Source organism: Elephas maximus, chromosome 3 (assembly GCF_024166365.1).
Source record: "Elephas maximus indicus isolate mEleMax1 chromosome 3, mEleMax1 primary haplotype, whole genome shotgun sequence".
Classification (NCBI taxonomy): Eukaryota; Metazoa; Chordata; class Mammalia; order Proboscidea; family Elephantidae; genus Elephas; species Elephas maximus.
Window position 1 is genome coordinate 11,875,917 of NC_064821.1, and position 20,613 is coordinate 11,896,529.

General features: G+C 44.9%; 1 protein-coding gene across 2 annotated transcripts in view; it reads right to left on the reverse strand.

The window, feature by feature from the left end:
• The window catches only part of INSR (insulin receptor), a 179,700-nt gene that overhangs the window by 146,085 nt on the left and 13,002 nt on the right, over positions 1–20,613 (reverse strand). For both annotated transcript variants that reach the window (XM_049876622.1, XM_049876620.1), the window contains exon 2: positions 4,761–5,312. In XM_049876622.1, coding sequence (XP_049732579.1) covers positions 4,761–5,312 — 552 coding nt within the window. The remainder of the gene's footprint in view (positions 1–4,760; positions 5,313–20,613) is intronic.

A 20,613-nucleotide genomic window follows, 5' to 3' on the forward strand; every position in this document is an offset into this window, starting at 1 on the left:
GTATCCACTGTTTGTTCATCTACCCAACTGCTGAGGGACTGTTGGGTTGTTTTCACCTTTCCGGTATTGTGAACAATGCCGCAGTGAACATGGGTGTACAAGGATCTGTTTGAGTCCCTGCTTTCAGTTCTCTTGGGTCTATACCCAGGAGTGGAATTGCTGGCTTCTATGGCAACTCTATGTTTAACTTTTTAAGGAACTGCCAGATTATTTTCCATACCGGCTGCACCATTTTACATTCCCACCACCGATGCACGGGGGTTCCAATTTCTCCACATCCTCACCAACGCTTGTAATTTATTTTCTGATAATAGCCATCCTAGTGGTCTGACACGCTTCAGCAGAGCTTCCAGACTAAGACAGACCAGGAAGAAAGGCCTGGCGATCAGGTTCCAAAAATTAGCCAAGGAAAACCCTATGGATCACACCAGAACATCGTCTGATACAGTGCCGGAAAATGAGCCCCCTAGATTGGGAAGCACTCAAAATAAGTGGCTGCACCAATGGACTCGAGCATACCAACAATCACGAAGATGGCACAGGACCAGGCAACGTCTGCTTCTGCTGTACACGGGATCGCCATGATTTGGAGCAGACTCGATGGCAACTGACAACAACAAGGTAGGTGTGAAGTGGTATCTCATCGTGGTTTTCATAACGCATGCTTTTTCTTTTTATGTCTCAGACTTGGCACAAACCCCAACTCTTATTAGCTGTGTGGCCTGGGGCAAGTTAAATAGCTTCTCTGGTCTCTAAAACAAGGAGCACAGTACTCCCCCTTACACCTGTGCACGCTTTCACACAGTATGTCCCACACAACCTTTTCTCACTTACCATAAGAGAAAGCCAACTTTCTATCTCCAAATGTATCTAAAATGTCACCTGAACCCGCTTATTTACACACACCCAACCCCCGCCTCCAGAGTTTCCCCGTTCTTCTACAAAACTCCAAAACTATGGTTAAGACGGTACACAATACTGGGGAAGCCAGCACAACTTGTCTAAGGCAAGGTCATGGAAGCTCCACAGACACAGTCAAACTCCCTGAGGGACTGAATTACTGGGCTGAGGGCTAGAAGCCATGGTCTCGGGGAACACCTAGCTCAGCTGGCATAACATAGTTTATAAAGAACATGTTCTACATTCTACTCTGCTGAGTAGCGTCTTGAGTCTTAAAAGCTTGCTGAGCGGCCATCTAAGATACTCTACTGGTCCCACCCCGTCTGCAGCAAGACAGAATAAAGAAAACTAAAGATACAAGGGAAAGACTAGTCCAAAGGACTAATGGACCACAACTACCACAGCCTCCACCAGACTGAGTCCAGCACAGCTAGACGGTGCCTGGCTACCACCACTGACTGCTCTGACAGGGATCACAATAGAGGGTCCTGGACAGAGCTGGAGAAAAATGCAGAACAAAATTCTAACTCAAAAAAAAAAAAAAGACCGAGCTTATTGGTCTGACAGAGACTGGAGAAACCCCAAGAGAATGGCCCTGGACACCTTTATAGCTCAGTAATGAAGTCATTCCTGAGGTTCACCCTTCAGCCAAAGATTGGACAGGCCCATAAAACAAAACGAGACTAAATGGGTACACCAGCCCAGGGGCAAGGAGGGGACAGGAAAGCTGGTAATGGGGAACCCAAGGTTGAGAAGGGGAGAGTGTTGACATGTCGTGGGGTTGGTAACCAATGTCACAAAACAATGCGTGTACTAATTGTTTAATGAGAAGCTAGTCTGTTCTGTAAACCTTCATCTAAAGTACAATGAAAAAAAACTCCAAAGCTATGGGTGGTCTCACTCCTTCCACCAACAGCTTGCCCAGCCACGATCCTCTTTCTCGGCTATTCATAGCTTAGCTTCTTTCTGTCCTGGACCTGCCAGCATTCACAAGATTTTTCCACGGCATAATAAACACTGTTCCCTCCCCAGAGCCACTACTGACACAAACAACCACATTCTCTTTCCCTTCCCTGCCCCGTCTCTGAAAAGAGGCACAGGCTCTATGCCATTCCTCACTGTGCTCACCTCCCACTCCCGGCTATCCGGCATGTGAGACAAGGACAGGGTTCCTCCCCAGGGCTCCAACGATGGAATCCTCACTGAAAATTCCAAGGATTCTACTCATGACTCAACCTCTGTAGCTTCCCAGTAGCTATGAGCTCAGGTAAAAATGACCCTCCTTCCTCCCTTCCCTTATCTTTTGTTATGTAACCCTTAAGATACCCACTTCAATCACATTCGCTAATTCTTCCCAGAAAAAATTTCACAACATGTGAAAGAGCCCATGGAACAATAAACAAGTCACGGGTATGTATGTGGAAGTTGCCTTCCTGGAGGCGAAAACATTATAAAGCTACAAATGGTGGTGGAATCATTTGGAAAAGATAGTGATCATGGTTGCACCACATGAAGAATGCGAGGTAATCAATGTCTCTAAATTATACATGTGGAAATTGTTGAATTAGAGAATCTTCTGTTATGTGTTTCCACCACGATAATAACCGAAAACACAATATAAAGCTACAATGGTTAAAAACGACGTAACACTGGGGCAAGGAGAAGCAGACATATCAACGGGTACCCAGAAACAGACCCGGGATCCACGATGACGGGGGTGTAGGTTTCTGCAAGGCACGGTGCTGGAGACCCAACTAGTTATTTAGGGAAAAATGGACACCCTCTTCAAATTACGCACACAAACAGATCCCAAATGTCCAGGACGAATACTTTTAATGATTAAAATTAAAATAGAAAACTGGGAAAATATTTCATGGACAGAAAGGGCTTTCTAAGCATAAAGCCACAGAAACCAAAACCAAGCTCATTACCATCGTGTCAGTTCTGACTCATGGCAACCCCACATGCTACAGGACAGAATTGCTCCTTTGGGTTTTCTTGGCTGTAATCTTTGTGGAAGCAGACCTCTAGGCCTTTCTTCTGAACTGCCACTGGATGGGCTTGACCACCAGCCTTTAAGGCTAGTTGTCCTAGTTATCCAGTGCAGCTATAACAGAAATACCACAACTGGATGGCTGTAACAAAGAGAAATTTATTTTCTCACAGTCTAGGAAGCTAAAAGTCCAAACTCAGGATGCCAGCTCCAGAGGAAGGCTTTCTCTCTCTGTCTGCTTTGGGGGAAGGCCCTTGTTGTCAATCTTCCCCTGATCTAGGAGCTTCTCGGCACACGGACCCTGAGTTCAAAGGACGCACCCGCTCCTGGCTCTTCTTGCTTGGTGGTAATGAGGTCCCCTTGTCTCTCCGCTTACTTCTCTTTTATATCTCAAAAGAAACTGACTCAAGATACAACCTAATATTGTAGACTGAGTCCTGCCTCATTAACATAACTGTCCCTAATCCTGCCTCATTAACATCATAGAGGTAGGATTAACAACACATAGGAAAATCACATCAGATGACAAAATGGTGGACAACCACACAATACTGGGAATGACGGCCTAACCAAGTTGACATATATTTTGGGGGGACACAATTATACTCCATGACAGTAGTAGTCGAGCGCAAACCAACTGCACCACCCAGGGAACTATAAAGTAACAGGAGGGGTATGCAAAATTTGAGCTCTGGACTCCATAAATATGTTCAGCTCCTCTGATAAAGGCATCCGAAGCATACTCAACAGAACATCTGAAAATAAAACTGACAAAATTGACATCAACAAAAATCACCTACGGATTAATTTTTCAAAACCACCAAGGTACTAAAAAATAAATGGATAAGGGATAAGAACAGGAAGAGAAAACCTAAATGGCAAATAAACATTTTTTTCTCAAAGGTTCACCCCGGTAGCAATCAAAGGAATGCAAATATAAATGACGAAAACACATCAGCACCTCCCTCCCCCAGCAAATTATGAAAGAGTCTCAAAGCTGGCCAAGGTGTCCCCTCATCCAATGATACAACATTTCCGGAAAGTCACTTGGTAATCGGAATCAAGTGCCTTTGACGTTGAAATTTCACTTCTGGAAAGCAGGTCTCAAGAAACAAATGCTAGAGAAAGCTTAGGCCCAAAAATGTATATCCCCCTCCTTGTGAAAACTGAAAATAATCTAGACACTCAACAATAGAGACGATAAAGTAAATCAAGACACAACCGTTCTATTAAACACCCATTATAACAAACCTTCAACAAACCACTACCACCAGTTTTGGTTGTGGAATAATGACTGTCTTTTTGTTAGCACATTTCTCTTTTTCCAAATGTCTACCAAGAGCAATTTTCCTTCTGTAGTCAGATAAGAAATAAACTTTGTTATTTTAAAGTCCATAATCTCCAATTCCTACTCATCTCCCACGTAAGAGGAACATTCAACTGTCTAGCACACGAGCTAGCAAACTATCATGACTCACAGGAGAATGAAGAAAACCAAAGACACAAGAAAAATATTAGTCCAAAGGACTAAAGGACCACATGAACCACAGCCTCCACCAGGCACAATCTGGCCCACCACTTGTTTTTATAAATAAAGTTTTATTGAAACACAGCCAGCCCTGTTTGTTTACACGTTGTCTACAACTGCTTCCCTGCTACAATGGCAAAGTTGAATAGGTGTGCCAGAGATCAGATGGCCCGAAAAGTCTAAAGTATTTACTAGCTAAGCCTTTACAGAAAATATTTGCCAAGCCGTGGTCTAGTGAATGACTCTACCTGGATCCATTCAAATGCCACAAATTCTTGTCCCCAAACCTAAGGGCCAAGCCTTCTAGAAAACTTTTACAACCCTGCATCCCCAGCATACCTTTCTGGCAGTGGCTATGGGTCCAACACCGCTCAACAAACTGCCCATTGATGACAGTGGCTGGGCAGTTGGTCTTGCCCTTGGCAGTGCCCGGACAGATGTCCCCGCACTCTTCATTGTCGTCTTTGTTCAGCACGATGTAATTATCCTCCACAGAGTCCAGGATGCGTGACCAGTCAATGGTGGCCAGGTAGCACAGCTCATTGTTCTTCTCGATGCGGACAGCCCCCCGGGTGATATTCATCAGGTTGTAGAGGCCAAGCTCCTTCAGGTGCACCATCTCGAAAATGACCAGCGCATAGTTGAAGAAGAGGCGTGAGCCCCGGATGACTGTGAGGTTGGGGAACAGGTCCTTGAGGCTCTCGAGCCCATAGACCCGGAAGAGCAACAAGTAGTCAGTGATCATGATGAGTTTGGGGAAACTGAGGTCTCGGAAATCTTCGGGCCTCGTTTTAAACATCAACAATATCTGCAAATGTCCTTCAATGACAGAACAGTTCTCCAGCTCGTGCAGCCGGGTGAGGTTGTTCCGAATATCCATGCCAGGACACACTGGAAGAGAAAACAGGACAGGTAAGCAAACACGCCACATGTAGATCGTAAGGATCAGTGAAGGGCCGGCTTTATGGGTATGTGGCCTAAGCAGCCACCCAGGGCTCCACGCTCAGAAGGGCCCCATGCTTGGGTCTCTGCCCTGATAGCATACGCTTTTGGCTGCTTGCTGAAAAGTTGGAGGTTTGAGTCTACCTAGAATCACCTCAGGAGAAAGGCCTGGCAATCTCCTTCCCAAAAACCAGCCACTGAAAACCCTATGAACAGGGGCCATCATCTCGGGGGACATCTAGGTCAACTGGTATACCACAGTTCACAAAGAACATGTTCTACACATCCTACTTTGGTGAGTAGCTTCTGGGTCTTAAAAGCTTACCAGCGGCCAGCTAAGATACACCTATTGTTCCCATCCCATTCAGGGCAAAGCAAAATGAAGGAAACCAAAGACACAAGGAAAATATTGGTCCAAAGTACCAAAGGACTGCAATGAACCACAGCCTCCACTACCCTGAGCCCAGAAGAACTAGATGGTGCCTGGCTACCACCACAGAGTGCTCTGACAGAGATCACAATAGAGGGTCCCGGACAGAGTGGGAGAAAAACATAGAACAAAATTCAAATTCACAGAAAAAAATCAGACTTACAGGTCTGACCAAGACTGGAGGAACCCCTGAGACTATGGGCCCCAGACGCCCTGCTACCTTGAACTGAACCCATTCCCAAAGTCTACCTTTCAGCCAAAGATTAGACAGGCCTATGAAAAAAACAGAGCCCTGGTGGCATAAAGGTTAAGAGCTCGGCTGCTAAGCAAAAGGTCACAGTTTGAATCCACCAGCCACTCCTAGGAAACCCTAGGGGGCAGTTCTACTCTGTCCTGTAAGATGGCTATGGGTCGGAATCGGCTCAGCAGCAACGGGTTTGGGTTTTTGTGTTTTTTTTTTTAATTAAACAAACAGTGTCCTGGTGGCACAGTGGTTAAGAGCTAGGGCTACTAACCAAAAGGTCAGCAGTTAAATTTAACCAGCCGCTCCTTGGAAGCCATATGGGGTGTTCTACTCTATCCTACAGGGTCGCTATGAGTCAAAATTGACTCAAGGGCAACAGGTCTACAAAACAAACAACAACACATGTGAGGAATATGCTTCAAGTATATGAGACCAAATGGACAACACCTGCCCAAAAGAAAAGACCAGAAGGCAGGAAGGGACAGGAAAACTGGAAGAATGGACACAGGGAACCTGGGGCGGAAAGGGGGAGAGTGGTGACACATTGCAAGGATTGCAACTAATGTCGCAAAACAACTTGTGTATAAATTTTAATTTTTATCGTGCTTTAAGTGAAAGTTTACAAATGAAGTCAGTCTCTCACACAAAAACTTATATACGCCTTGCTACATACCCCCAATTGTTCTTCCCCCAATGAGACAGCCCACTCCCTCTCTCCACTCTCCCTTTTCATGTCCATTTTGCCAGCTTCTAACCCCCTCTGCCCTTTCTCCTCTCCCCTCCAGACAGAAGATGCCAACGTAGTCTCAAGCGTCCACCTGATCCAAGAAGCTCACTCCTCACCAGCATCCCTCCCCAACCCATTGTCCAGTCCAATCCCTGTCTGAAGAGTTGGCTTCAGGAATGGCTCCTGTCCTGGGCCAACAGAAGGTCTGGGGGCCATGACCACCAGGGTCCTTCTAGTCTCAGTCAGACCATCAAGTCTGGTCTTTTTACAAGAATTTGAGGTATGCATCCCACTGCTCTCCTCCTCTTCCCTCAGGGGTTCTCTGTTTTGTTCCCTGTCAGGGCAGTCATCAGTTGTAGCCGGGCACCATCTAGCTCTTCTGGTCTCAGGCTGATGTAGCCTCTGGTTTATATGGCCCTTTCTGTCTCTCGGGCTCGTAATTACCTTGTGTCCTTGGTGTTCTTCATTCTCCTTTGATCCAGGTGGGTCAAGACCATGTGTATAAATTTTTTAACGAGAAACTAATTTGTGCTGTAAACTTTCACCTAAAGTACAATAAAATTAAAAAAAAAAAAACCTGTGGAGCACAGTTCTATTCTGCACACACGGGGTCGCCATGAGTCAGAAGCGACGGAGTGGCCATTGGTTTGGAGTCCCTGGTGCACAGGACTAATGCTCTCAGCTCCTAACTTCAAGGTTGGAGGGTGGAGTTCACCCAGAGGCGCCTTGAAAGAAAACCAAGGCCACTGTTGATGCAGACTCATAGCGACCATATAGGACAGAGTAGAACAGCCCCATAGTGTTTCTAAGGCTGTAACCTTTCGGAAGCAGCCTGCCACATCTTTCTCCCTCGGAGCACCTGGTGGGTTCAAAGTGCCAACCTTTCAGTTAGCAGCCAAGCCTTTAATCACTTCGCCACCAGGGCTCCTTCCTTGAAAGACAGGCCTGGCCATCTCCTTGAAAGGAAGGCCTGGCGTTCGACTTCTGAAAAATCAGCCCCTGAAACCCCCACGGAGCACAGTTCTGCTCTGACACGCACAGGGTCGCCGTGAGTTGAAGTCAACTCAGTGGCAACTGGTTTTTTGTTCTATTTTCTTTTTTTGGTCACAATCTTGGAATTCTTAAGAATGGGGGCCCCACATTTTCATTTTGCACCAGGCCCGCAAATTCTGTAACCAGCCCTGATTCATGATTTCAGCAAAAAGTCTCCGTGCTTAAGTAATCCGCTTCAAAAGGCAAAGAAATGATTCCTTTGGCAGTACCTGTTAAACCAAGGAGTCTTAATTAATCACATGGAACCTGATGCAACTGAGACAAAGGGATTACAGAGGAGATTGAGTAACATGGCACGTCAGTGGGGAAGATCTCCAGGAAATGATTTATGAGAATAAAGGTGCCCGCATCAGAAATGGGGCAAGGAGAGCTTAATGTATTTGTTTTGTCAATTTTCCCACCTTGCTGGCTCTCCTACCTGACCTGCCCTCCTGACCTGCAGTCAAGGCCTGATTACCCTTTACCTGGGTGTGACAAGGCCTTCCTACCCAGCCTGATCTCCCCTAGGCGAACGGCCTGCCTACCCACTCTCCTGAAAGTGGTCCCTCCCAGGCTCCAACACCCTCTGTAGCTCCCGCTGGCCCTACGCTTCCCACTCACAGCCCTCAAGGTTCTGCCCCTCCATCACCTACACCATGCGGGCACTCCAGCTAAATAGGGCTGCCCACCCTCTAGCACAATGCCAAGGCTCCATTTCTTCCCCTACCTCATGATCTAGGAGGAAGAATGAATGAGGTTATACAGGGCAGACACTAGAGTGATACCTACCACACATTGTGTGTGGGTGTGGGTATGAGTGTGATGGTTATTTTTCTGAGTCAGTTTGCCTGGGCTACGGTTCCCGGTGGTTTGGCCAAACACTAGACTAGTCGCTATTCCATAATGTAGTCTAATACAATGTAATGTAATCACTTTCCATAATGTAATCAATCAATCAATAGAAAGGGGAGTCCCTACAGGAAAGCTGGTAATAGGGAACCCAAGATCGAGAAGGGGGAGTATTCACATGTCATGGGGTTCTTAGCCAATGTCATAAAATAATATGTTTACTAACTTTTAATGATGAACTAGTTTGTTCTGTAAACCTTCACCTAAAGTACAATGAAAGAAAAAAAGTGAAAAAAAAAAAAATAGAAAGGGGAGTCCCTAGAGGTATGGTCTACTTTCAGTCTATAAACAGACCTATGGATCTTGGGACACAAGCCTGCAGAAGTCTCCAGCCTGCTGCCTGACCTACAGATTTTGGACTTTCCAGCCCTCACAATGGTGTGACTAGTTCCTTAAAGTAAATTTCTCTCTCTCTCTCTATGTATATATATATTTATATACATACATATATATACACACACACGTACACACACGTACACACACGTACACACATCTCATTGGTTCTGTTTCTCTAGAGAGCCCTGACTAAGACAGTGCTCATTTAATGTCAGCCGTTTTGTTGTTACGCAGCAGCGCTGGTTCAGTAGTAGAATTCTGCTGTCCCTGTGGGAGGAGGGTTCAATTCCCAGTCAATGCACCTCGTACACAGCCATAACCTGTCAATGGAGGCTTGTGTGCTGCTAGGATGCTGAACAGGTTTCAGCAGAGTTTCCAGGCTAAGATGGACTAGGAAGAAAGGCTTGGTGATCAATTCCCAAAAATAAGTCAGTGAAAACCCTTTGGGTCCCAAAGGTCCAATCTGCAACAGGTCATGGGGATGGCGCAGGACCGGGCAGCGTTTCGCCCCACTGTGCAAGGGCTCACCGTGAGTCAGGAGCTGACTCAAGGGCAGCTAACAACAACAATGTTGATGTTGCTTATTCCCCCAAATATATCATTGTCATCTCTGGGTTCTGTGTCTTTATTACCCTAGAAGGAGGGTTGGCAAAAAGACCCCTGGTGGTGCAAGAGTTAAGCACTCAACTGCTAACCAAAAGGTTGGCAGTTCAAACCTACCCAGTGGCTTCGTAAGACAAAGACCTGGCAATCTGCTCCCATAAAGATTACAGCCAAGAAAAACCCACGGGGCAGTTCTACTCTGTCACAGGGGGTGGCCCTGAGTCAGAATCAACTTAACAGCACCCAACAACACAAACAGGGTTGGCAAACCTTTCCTGTAAAGGCCCAGATAGTAAATATTTTCAGCTTTGCAGGCCACACAGTCTGTGTTGCAACTACTCAACTCTGCCACTGCAGCACAAAAGCAGCCACAGGCAACGTGTAAATGAATGGGCATAGCTGTGTGCCAATAAAACTTTATTTACACAAACAGGAAGCAGACAAAAATTTTTGCATATGGGCTATGGTCGTGAGTGAAATAAGTCACTCACAAAGGGCCAAATATTCTATGATCTCACTTATATGACATATCTGTTACGTTGTTGTCAAGGTGCTTCCAACTCATACCGACCCTACGTACAACAGAAGGAAACGCTGCCCAGTCCTGCACCGTCCTCTCCGTTGTTGCTGTTGAGCCCACTGCCGCAGTCACTGAGTTAATCCATCTCCATAAGGGTGTTCCTCTTTTTTGCTGACCCTCTACTTTACCAAGCTTGATGTCCTTCTCCAGGGAGTGATCCCTCTTGATAATGCGCCCAAAGTACATAAGACGAATTCTCAACATCCTCCCTTCTAAGAAGCATTCTGGTTATACTTCTTCCAAACAGCTTTGTTTATTCTTCTGGAAGTCCATTCAATATCCTTCACCAACACCGTAATTCAAAGACATCAATTCTTCTTCAGTCTGCCTTAGTCAAGGTCCAGCTCTCGCATGCATACGGCGACTGAAAATACCATGGCTTCATCAGGTGCACCTTAGTCTTCGAAGTGACATCTTTGCTTTTTAACACTTCAAAGAGATCTTTTGCAGCAGATCTGCCCAATGCAATACATCATTTGATTTCTGACTGCTGCTTCCACGGGCATGGACTGTGGATCCAAGTAAAATTAAATCCTTGACAACTTCAATCTTTTCTCCACTTTTCACGATATTACTTATCAGTCAGTTGTAAGGATTTTCGTTTTCTTTATGTTGAGGTGCTTGCTGAAAGCAAAGAGGACTTGAAACACTGATGACGATCAAAAGACTACAGCCTTCAGGGTAAATTACACCTCGACATAATGAAATGAAATAATCTAGAATAGGCAAATGTACAGAGACCAAAGTTTATTAGTGGTTACCAGAGGCAAGAGACTCCCTGAGTAGTGCAAATGGCTGAGCAACTGGCTGCTGACCAAAAGACAAGGTTGGAAATCCACCCAGTGGCACCTCAGAAGAAAGGGCCTGGTGATCTACTTCCAAAAAATCAGCCATCAAAAACTCTGTGGAGCACAGCTCTACTCTGACACACATGGGGTTGCCGTGCGTAGGAGTCAACTTGATGGCAACTGGCTGATGTTTAGCTATTCGTTCTTGAGCACATGAAATATGGCTAGTGCAACTGAGGAAATGAGTATTTCATTTTATTTAATTGTAATAATTTAAATTTAAATAGTCACATTGAACAGGGCAGCCTTAGCCCTGCTATTGGTTGGCAAAGCCCTTCACATCTTAGCTCCTTATTTCTAAATCTACCTGATCCTTCAAGAGCCAGCTCAAATGCTACCTCCTCCGGGCAGCCTCCCCTGACTTCCCTTCCTTTCTCCTTGTGCCCCCTTAAAGGTCCCTGGGTGACACAAATGGTCTGTGCTTGATTACTAACCTAAAGGTTGGAGGTTCCAACCCATCCCGCAGCACCACAAAAGAAGGGGCTGGCAATCTGCTTCTGTAAAGATCACAGCCAAGAAAGCTCTATGGAGCGGTTCAACTGTGTAACACCTTGCATCACTGTGAGTCGGGATCAATTTCATGGCAACGGGTTTGGGTTTTTGTGTGTGTGCCCCCTTACAACACTTCTAAGAATCCTCTTTAGACAGCTTCCCTTTCCCAACACACACACCCGGCCAGCCCATGGCCCTCGGCCCAGGACCTGGAATATAAGGCTCAGTCCCCAGTCCCCGCTTATTTTATTACAAGCTACTAAACCTTCTCCCAGTATCTTTGAGGCAAACAGATTGTTCTAAAGAAGAGTAGCAAATCCTCTTAAAAATCTCCCTCTGAGAACAACTCGTAAAAGCAGCACAAATTAGAAAGAAAACAGCAAACAATTGGGAAAAACAAAGCAGCAATGTTTCAGGGTCACATTCCTTACAGAACAGATTAAGCTAAGTCAAGGGAAAAGACACACACACTCACACTCACACACACAACTCTATATGCACACTCACACTCACATACCATCCCATATACATACACACCACATACACACTCACACCCATAACACACTCACACCCACACTACACATAGGCCCCATACACACACTCACTCACACTCACAAACACACCATATACATACTCATACACACATGCTAACTCACCCACTCACACCCCACATGACACACACACAAACCACATACACATGCATTCACACATACCACATACACAACTCACACACACTCACATTCACACACTCATGTACACACTTGTGCACACACATCCACATGCTACTTGCTCACACACTCACACATACACACTCACACACTCCATACACACACACACCAGACACCCCGACACACCACGTATACTCACACACATACATACCACATACACACACACACCCCATATACACCCATACACTCACACACACACTCACCAGGAAGCGGGGGAGGAGGGAGCCCCAGCACCCAGCTACCAGCAAACCTTCACCCCCACCTCGCCACTCACTGTCCTGGGTCTGAACTGAGCAGGGGGGCTACAGCCAAGCCCAGGCTAGATGGCAGCTTTGAGAAGACAAGGACACCAGTTCCACCCACACACTCGTGACCTCCAAGCTTACCTTACTTACCACATCCTCTGCAGTGAACAACTTCACACTTTGTCACCACACCGATGTCTCTGCTGCTAGGTTATGGCTGGCATCTGTCTCTCCCCCAACCCCACAACATCTTCCTACAGAATCAAAGCCCCTTTTCCCAAAGTTACAGTCCCTGACATGGGCGGATGACTCACTAAGCAAGGTAAGCACAGGCTGACTTGTGCTTACTTACTAATCCATAGTGAATAATTTCACACGGGTTTCACCATGGCTACTAATCTGTAGTACATGGGTTTTGCTCACTTCATATTTGTAAGTAAGCACAAGTCAGCCTGTGCTTACCTTGCTTATTGGGTCATCAACAGGTACTGAGTCACTGGTGCCCTAACAAGACCCAGCCCCACCTCTGGAACACAGGGGCTGAAGGACACAGAGCCCACTAGTAGCAGGCAGGGCTGGAGATTCAGCAAATAAAAATACAGAATGCCCAGTCAAATTTGAATTTCAGATAAACGACAATTTGCTTTTTTAAGATAAGTATATCCCGTGCAATACTTGGGACAGCCTTATCCTAAAAATTTATTTGTTGCTTATGTGAAATTTAAATTTAAATATGAGTCCTGTATTTGTTTGGCAAAACTGTGACAAAGTTCAGGTGCGGCCACAGCTCTGGATTTCCCAAGCCTGGACCTCACAGTATATTTCTTTTACACACACACACACACACACACACACAGAGTGTTCAAAGGTTAACCAGCTGTTGTCCATTAAGAAAATGAAAATCCAAACGCCAATGAGATGCCACTGCAGCCCCCTAAGCTGGTTACTGTCAAGTTGACCCCGACTCATGGCAACCCCAGGTGTGTGTCAGAGTGGAACTGTGCTCCGTAGGGTTTTCAGGGGCTGATTTTTCTGAAGTAGATCTGCAGCCCTTTCTCCTAAGGCGCCTCTGGGTGCACTTGAACCACCAACCTTTCAGTTAGTAGCCAAGCATGCTAGCTGTTTGCACCACCCACAGACTCCTTCACCCCCCCTAAGATTATCGAGATAAAAAAGACAGATAATAATATGGTAAGGATGTAGAGAAATTGAAACCCTCATAAGCTACTGGTAGAGATGCAAAATGGTACAGCCACTTCGAAAACAGTCTGGCACTTCCTCAATGGTTGAACATCACAGTTTTTATCATGTTGTTGTGTGCTGCTGAATCGATTCCAACTCATAGCGATCCCATGTAACTGAGTAAAACTGACCCCATAGGGTTTCCTAAGCTGTAGTCTTTACGGGAGCAGGTCACCAGGTCTTTTCTCCCAAACCACGGCTAGTGGGTTCAAAGCACGACCTTTCGGTTAGCAGCCAAGCACTTAACCACTGCACTCCAGGGCTCCTTAGAGTTATATGACCCAGCAGTTCCACTCCTAGGTATACACCCAAGAGAACTGAAAACCTACATCCACACAAAAGCTTGTACACAAATGTTCACAGCAGCATTATTCACAGTAGCCAAAAAGTGGAAACAACCCAAATGTCCACCAAGTGATGAATGGATAAACAAAATATGGTCTATCCATGTAAAGGAATGTTATTCACTATTTTGATAGTCAAAGGAATGAAGTCCTGATACATGCTTCAACATGGACGAATTTTAAAACATTACACTAAGTGAAAGAAGCCAGACACAAAAGTCTACATACGACACAATTTTATTTTTATGAAATATCCAGAACAGGCCAGTCCATAGAGACAGAAAGTAGATTGATTAGTGGTTGCCAGGGAAATGGGGAGGGATTGCTAATGGATACAGGGCTTCTTTCCGGTGTGATGAAAACATTCTAAAATTGACATGGTGATGGCTGCCCAACTCTGTGACTGTACTAAAAACCACTGACTTGTATACTTTAAATGTATGAATTCTATGGTATGTGCATTATGTCACAATAAAGCTGTTATAAAAAAAATAAAGATTAAACAGCTATAATTGTAAGGGGCAATAAAGAATTTCTTTAAAAAAAAAAACCTCCAAAGAATCAAACTTTTAACTTATTAAAGCTGTATATGACCCTATTAATCCAAGACAACAGAGCAATTTACTATGGGGACAGAAGAAGGTGCCAGAAATAGATGGGAAGGCTTCTGCTGGCTTTTAATCCCTCCGGGTGGGAACCAGAGGCTTCAAGTTCCTAATAAGTTGCACATGGCTAATCATCGCTCTACACACAGGTAGAGGAGATGAGAATGACAGCGATGGCCCAGATGACAGCTAATATTTTCTGAGCACTTCTTACATAAAGGGAGTCCCTGGGTGGTACAAACAGTTAACACGCTCAGCTGTTAACTGAAAGGCTGGAAGTTCGAGTCCACCCAGAGGTGCCTCTGAAGAAAGGCCTGGAGATCTGACAAAGTGTGTAGGGTCTAGAACAGTGCTGTCCGATAGAAATACAATGTGAAGCTCATACGGAATTTTAAATCTTCTATAAAAAGATTAAAAAAAACAGGCAACGTCTTCATGAACCACGGCCTCCTCTATCCTGAGATCGGAAGAACTAGATGGTGCCCAACTACTACTACCAAATGTCTGATCAAGGACACAAGAGATGGATCTTGATAGAAAAGGAGAAAAATGTGGGACAGAACTTCAAGATTCTGGACTTATTGGACCCACTGGGACTGGAAGAATCCCTGAAACTACTCCCCTGAGATACTCTTTAAACCTTGAAGCACCTTTTAATTAAACAGCAGGTCAGCTCAAAACGTAAAGAATGTCACCCTTGAGTATGTGCTCTTTTAAAAGATGATCTATATGAGGCCATATGGACAACAGTTACTCTAAATCATAGATGAGAAGTTTGCAGGACAGTGAGATTAAGTTAATGGGAGTGAAACAACTAGAACAGAAATAACGAGAATGTTGACACAACGTGAAGGATGTAACCAATGTCAATGACCAACATGTGTAGAAATTGTCGAATGGGAGCATGGTTTGTTGTGTATGTTATCATCAAAAATAAAATATTATTTACAAAAAAGAAACAGGTGAAATTAAGACATTTTATCTAATCCGACGTACCCAAAATATCATTCCAACATGAAATCAATATCTAAAAAAGTACTAATAAGATATTTTACAGAATTTTTTTCATACCAAGCCTTGGAAAAGCAGTATGCATTTTACACTCACAGCATTGAAAACCCTATGGAGCACAGTTCTGTTGACACACGGGGTCTCTATTCACCTGGAGCAGCAGAGGAAGGAAACGACCCAGGAATCAGAGAAGGAAATGCACTACAGGTCCAAATGCGTCCATAAACTACTACCTCCTTTGCCATGAGACCAGAAAAACTGGATGGTACCTGGCTACCATTATGAACATTTGATCAAGGACTGAATAGATGAACCCTGATCAAAAGGAGGAAAATCATGGAACAGAACTTCAAATTCATATGAAAACCACTCACTGGATCCATTGAGACTGGGAGAACCCCTGAATCTATTGCCCAGAACCAGTTTTTAACTTTGAACCAAAGCTATCCCATGATGCCATCATTAAACTAAACAACAGTTCAGCTCAACTAATAAAGAATGCTTGCCTTGAGCATTGTGCTCTTAGATAAATGAGTTCAAATGACAACAGCTAATCTAAAACATAGATGAAACACCAAAGAAGACACAAGGAAAATATGAGCCCAAGAGACAGAAAGGGCCACGTAAACAAGAAACTCCATCAGCCTGAGACCAGAAGAACTAGATGGTACCTGGCTATCACCAATGACTGCCCTGACAGGGAACACAACAGAGAGTCCCCGATGAAGCAGGAGAAAATGGGGTGCAGAACTCAAATTCTGGTAAAAAGACAAACTTAATGGTCTGACTGAGACTGGTGGGATTCCAGAGAACATGGCCCCTGGACTTTCTGTTAGCCCAAAACTAAAACCATTCTCACAGCCAACTCTTCGGACAAAGATTAGACTGGACTTTTTTTTTTTTTTTTTTTTTACATAAAATGTTACTGGTGAGGAGTGTGCTTCTTAGCTCAAGTAGACATGAAACTAAAAGGCAGCCCCTGTCTGGAGGCGAGATGAGAAGTTAGAGGGGAACAGGAGCTGGCTGAACAGACATGGGAAATACAGGGTGGAGAGAAGGACTGTGCTGTGACATTGCAGGAGAGCAAGTAGGGTCATAGAACAATGAGTGTATACGTTTTTGTAGGAGAAACTGACGTGAATTGTAAACTTTCGCTTAAAGCACGATAAAAAAAAAAAGGTCAGTTGATACAAAATAAATAAAGCACAGATGAAAGCTTTAAGGGGCAGAGAGTCTAAATCAATACTGATGAATCCATACAGGCAGACTAGAATGGTGATGCAACGCCAAGTATATAACCAATGTATTTGAATGGTACATGTAGAAATTGTGAATGGATGTATGTTTGGTTGTGTATTTTGCCACCAAAAAAAAGTTTTTTTAAAGATCTCCAGGATATGTGATTAGCAGTAGAGAACAAGAGATAATCCGTCAGTGTGACGTGCTGTCATTCATGTAAAAAGGGTGGGAAGGAAATGGATATACACATTGGCTTGTATATGCAAACATCCTATTCCTCGGAAGGATAAACACACACCCAAAAAAAAAAAAAAAAGCAACACTGTTTGTCTCTAAGGTGGAGAAACGACCGGCTGAAGGACCAGACGGGAAAAGAGTTTCACAGCCTTGATCCTTTGTTCCTGTGGATTTTGCCTTTGGGACCCAATCTATCGTATAACCAAAAAGCTCCAATCATAGAATGGAGTATTACTCAACCATAAAGAGAAATGAAGCCCTGATACATGCTACGACATGGATCAGCCTCGAAGACATGCTAAGTGCATTAAGTCAGACACAAAAGGTAAACATCGTCTGACTCCCAATGGTGTGAAATACTGGGAAAAGGCAAATGCATAGAGACCAAAGTTGATTCATGGTTACCAGGGGCGGGTGGGAGGGGTGAAGGAGGACTCAGTGCTTCGGGAACACTGAGCTCCTGTTAAGGGCGACAGCAAACGTGGGAGTAGATTAGGGGTGATGGCTGAACAACATGATGGAAGTAATTAATGTCATTGAATTGTACACGTAAAAACTGTTGAGGTGGCAAATGTTTTGTTACATACACATTTACCAAAAAAATGTTTTTAAAACACTCACTCTTTGAAAGAATTATCTATATCAGAGAAGCCCTGGTAACACAGCAGTTAAGCACTCAGTTGCTAAACGAAAGGTTGGCGATTTGAACCCACCAGCCGCTCCACAGGAGAAAGATGTGGCAGTCTGCTTTTGTAAAGGTTTACAGCTTTGGAAACCCTATGGGACAGTTCTACTCTGTCTTACAGGGTCGCTATGAGTCAGAATTCGGTAACAGGTTTACGGGATCTACAGGGGATCTCAGAAAAACTGGAGGTGTAGTGGCTAAGTGCTACAGCTGCTAACCAAAAGGTCAGCAGTTTGAATCCACCAGGCGCTCCTTGGAAACCCTGTGGGGCAGTTTTACTTTGTCCTATAGGCTCACTGAGTCGGAATTGACTTGACAGCAACTGTTTTTTTTTTGTTTTTGTTTTTTTGATATGGGATCACATGGACAATAACAACTCAAAAGGTTAGATAGAAACCTTGGGCGGCAGTGAGTTTATGGTAAGAGGGGAGAAACAACCTGGAAAAGGAGGGTGAGAGTGGTTGTACAACTCAAAGAATGGAATCAATGTCACTGAATTGCACATGTAGAAACTGTTGAATGGGTCTATGTTTTACTGCGTGTATTTTCAACAACAACAAAAAATTACTTTTTTTAAATGTTGAGAAGGTAAATGTTTTGTTTTATATGTTTACCACAATTAAAATTTTTAAAAGCCCCATACAACTGAAATTGAATTAAAAATGAATGCAGGGCAAGGACAGAAGCTAGGGAGTATTACTCCCGGAACCCCGGGAAGGAAGGAGCCAGCATGGTGGAAGTCAGGTTTATGGACTGACTGGAGATGGTAGGGGCTGGAACGCCTTCCTAGCCCCACGAAAGCTGCCAGCAGAGCGCAGAGAGGGTGAAAATGCTGTGCAAGAAGCAATAGCTCACAGAGAGAGGAGACTGAGCGCCGTTGTTTGAGCCCAGATGGAAGAGTGTGACTGAGTGGAAGGTGGGAGCTGGCTTCAGGCCACAGACACCAGTCAGGAGGTCCCAGGGCACTGATGTAGACTCTTGGGTACCTGGGGGGTGAGGCCAGTGGCACCCATAAAGCCAGGTAGAGGGTTCCTCTCCAGATCACTGGCTAAATAAAATGTGGTCCATCCATACAATGGAGTATGATTCAGCCGTAAAGAGAAATGAAAGGAGCCCTGGCAGCACAATGGTTAAGCGCTCGGCTGCTAACCACCTAAAAGGTCTGCAGTTCAAACCCATCCAATGGCTCCAAGGGAGAAAGGCCTGGTGATCTGCTCCTAAAAAGATGACAGCCTAGAAAACCTTACAGGGCAGGTCTACTCTGTCCAATGGGGTCGCTATGAGTCAGAATCAATGTGACAGCACCTAAGAGCAACAACAAAAAATGAGTCCTGATACATGCTACCACGTGGATACACGTTGAAACATTGTGCTGAGTGCAATAAGTCAGGCACAAAAAGACAAAAAGTATATATGATCCCAAAACCAAAAAAAATACTAAACCCCTTACATCAAGTCAATTCTGACTCATGGAAACCCTATAAGATACAGCAGAACAGCCCCACAGGGCTTCCAAGGCTGTGATCTTTACGGAGCAGACTGCCACATCTTTCTGTAGCAGAGTGGCTGGTGGGTTCAAACCACCGACATTTTGGTTAGCAGCTGAGCATTAACCACTGCGCCACTTATATGAACTTTCTAGAATAGGCAAACGGATAGAGACCCAGATTCCTTAGTGGACACCAGGGGCTGGGAGGAGGAGGGGTCAGGAGTTATTGCTTAAAGAAGACTGAGTTTCTGTTTGAGGTGATGAAAAAGTTTTGAAAATAGCAGTGATGGTTGCCCAACAAGGCGAATACAGTTAAATGTCTCTGAACTGTACACTTTAAAAATGGTTAAAATAGCAAATTTTTGGTTGTATATATTTTACCACAATAAGATTAAAAACAAAAAAAGAAAAGTGAAATGGAGAACAAAAATAATGCCACCTGTGGCCCACGGACCCAAGAAGGTCATGCTGAGACCTGCACCACCGAGACCGTCGGAGCTTTCTGGAAATTCCTTGCAATGTAATCAGTCTTGAAGGACGCACCGAGGGGATCTCCACAGGAGGCACTGAGAACCAGCAGAGAGAAAGCAGAAGGAACCCTGAGGAGAGCATGGTGGAGGCTGTCCCCCAGAGCTTCTCTATCTTTGTGTGGAGAAGGCAAGCGCCCAGCCAGCCATACTCACATGGCAGAGGAAAAGGTCAGAGGAGACCCGTGAATTCCATGCACTGCAGATGGACCTGGAAAGATAGGCTCCCTAAAGCAGAATTCTAAAGGGTAACCACAGGAAGTCCACATCAGGAAGAAAGGGCAGGCAGAGGCGACCAATAAATACCCGGGAAGGAAAGCCCATGGGTTGGGACACAGGAAAGAGGCCAAACACCATGTGCGTGCATGTGTGTGTGTGTGTGTGTGTTTCCAAGACAGAGGCTGATATAATCCCCATTTTCCAGAAGAGAAAAGAAACTGAGGCTCAGAGAGCAACATGGCATTCTCAAGGTCACACAGGAAGGATGAGGCAGAGCTGAGACTTGAACCCAGGTCCCTCAGACCCCAGCACCTATGCCCTTGGCCATCACACAGAACTTCTCAAAGTGTAGTCAAGAATCACCTAGGGTGGGGACAGGGGAGCGTGCACATTAAAATGCAGATTCCTAGGCAGGCCCAGTTCTTCACCACCATCACGTACTGTAGTGGCTTGCATGTTGCTGTGATGCTGGAAGCTA